General features: G+C 60.7%; 1 protein-coding gene across 1 annotated transcript in view; it reads right to left on the bottom strand.

The window, feature by feature from the left end:
• Positions 1-589: 589 nt before the first annotated feature.
• Positions 590-1,524, bottom strand: part of LOC130580206 (transducin-like enhancer protein 2) — a 16,104-nt gene continuing 15,169 nt past the window's right edge. Inside the window, exons 15-17 of the mRNA XM_057377559.1 lie at positions 1,383-1,520; positions 1,198-1,274; positions 590-1,114 (exon numbers count right to left, since the gene is read on the bottom strand). Coding sequence (XP_057233542.1) covers positions 1,007-1,114; positions 1,198-1,274; positions 1,383-1,520 — 323 coding nt within the window. The 3' untranslated portion in view covers positions 590-1,006. The remainder of the gene's footprint in view (positions 1,115-1,197; positions 1,275-1,382; positions 1,521-1,524) is intronic.

The raw sequence follows: 1,524 nt of genomic DNA, 5'->3' as shown, positions 1-1,524 counted from the left end.
AAAAGGCCTGGGGAACAGCGTCGATGCTCTAAGGGTGTGGGATGGAGCCAGGTGAGAAGGGGTGAGACCTTAGCAAGAGTTTTGTCCCATTTGGTCACAACTTTCTGCTCCTTTTGAGCACTGAGGTGGCTCTGAGGTTGCTCCTGTGTGGGCAGAGCCTGTCCTGGTCCTGTGGGGAGGAGCAGGAGCCAGGGCTGGCGCTGTGGGCACAGAGCAGAGCGTGGCAGCGGCTCTGCGGTGCCCCCGGTCCCCGCGGGCTGCGGGGGGAGCAGCGGGCGCTGGAGGAAGTGGTTTTTGAAGGAAATGAGATGCGAAGGCTCGGCGCTGCCTTATCGGTGTCTGGCCTCTCGCCAGCGCTGCCTGGGGAAGCAGAACCGTTCCCGAGAGCCTGGGGCTGGCACGGGAGCAGCGGGATGGCGGTGGCTGCGGTGTGCCCACTGCTCRGGGGCACTGCCCCCGGCCACAGCTGACCACAGGCACCACGGAGCCACTGCAGAAATGCAGCCGAGCTGCCACACCACTGCCACGCTGGGAACATCCTCCCCTGCGCTGCTGGCCGAAAGAAAAACCCCCAGCACACATTTCACAGCCCTGGTTGGCAAAGGCGCCCTGCCCRTAACCACACCAGCTCTTCTTTTGTTCCTTTTTATTAGTAAGGGATTGAAAACATAGTTAAATACATTTCTTTAGGGGTAATTTACAGCAGAGAGTGGGCACCATTAAATCAGCAACGGTAATTCAGGGGGCACGCTCTGTCTCGGGCTTTGTCCGGCTCCTGAGGGACAGGAAGGGTCCAGGTTGGCCAGCCCAGCCCCTGCCCACGCTGAGGGGATGCCAGGTTACACCCAGCCCTCACCTCGTGCAGGAGAAAGGGGCCAGGGCCTTGGTTTGGTGTCTGAAAGCAGAAGAGGAAGGGGGAAAGTAGAGCTGCAGCAGGACAGGTCCAGCTCTGGAGGCCTCTGTGAACCCTGGTGGCTTTGGGCAAGGCGWGGGACGGTGACAGGGCTCAGTAAACCACCTCGTACACCGTGGCCTTCTTGTCGCCAGAGCCCGTAACGATGAATTTGTCGTTGACAGAGATGTCACAGCTCAGGACTGACGAGGACTCCTTGGACTGAGGGAAAGGCAGGAGGTGAGGGCGGGGCTGGTGGCATGGTGGAGCCACCAACAGCCCCTGCCCCAGTGTCCCCAGCCCACCTGGAAGATGCTGGCTCCGTAGGGCGCCCGCCAGGCGTTGAGCAGGTTGTCCTTGCCCGTGCTCACAAACCACTTCCCTGGGGCAGGAGACAGAGTAGGGGTCAACATCTGGGACCCCATTCAGGGGGAGTCAACCAGAGGGATAAATCCACAGCCATGAGGCAGAAAAAACAGCCCGTGCCTACCACAGGAGGCGAATTTGAGAGASAGGACACAGCTCTCGTGGAGGTGCAGCTGGTACTTGTCGGGTTTGGTGACGTGCAGGATCTCCACGTTGCTGCTCTCCATGCCCACCGCCAGCCACTCTCCCATCGGGCAGTACCCCAG

Source organism: Malurus melanocephalus, unplaced genomic scaffold (assembly GCF_030028575.1).
Source record: "Malurus melanocephalus ecotype Western Australia unplaced genomic scaffold, MMel_1.1 scaffold_318, whole genome shotgun sequence".
NCBI lineage: Eukaryota > Metazoa > Chordata > Aves > Passeriformes > Maluridae > Malurus > Malurus melanocephalus.
Note: the sequence above shows the minus strand (reverse complement) of the source record. Positions and strands in the feature narration are given on the sequence as shown.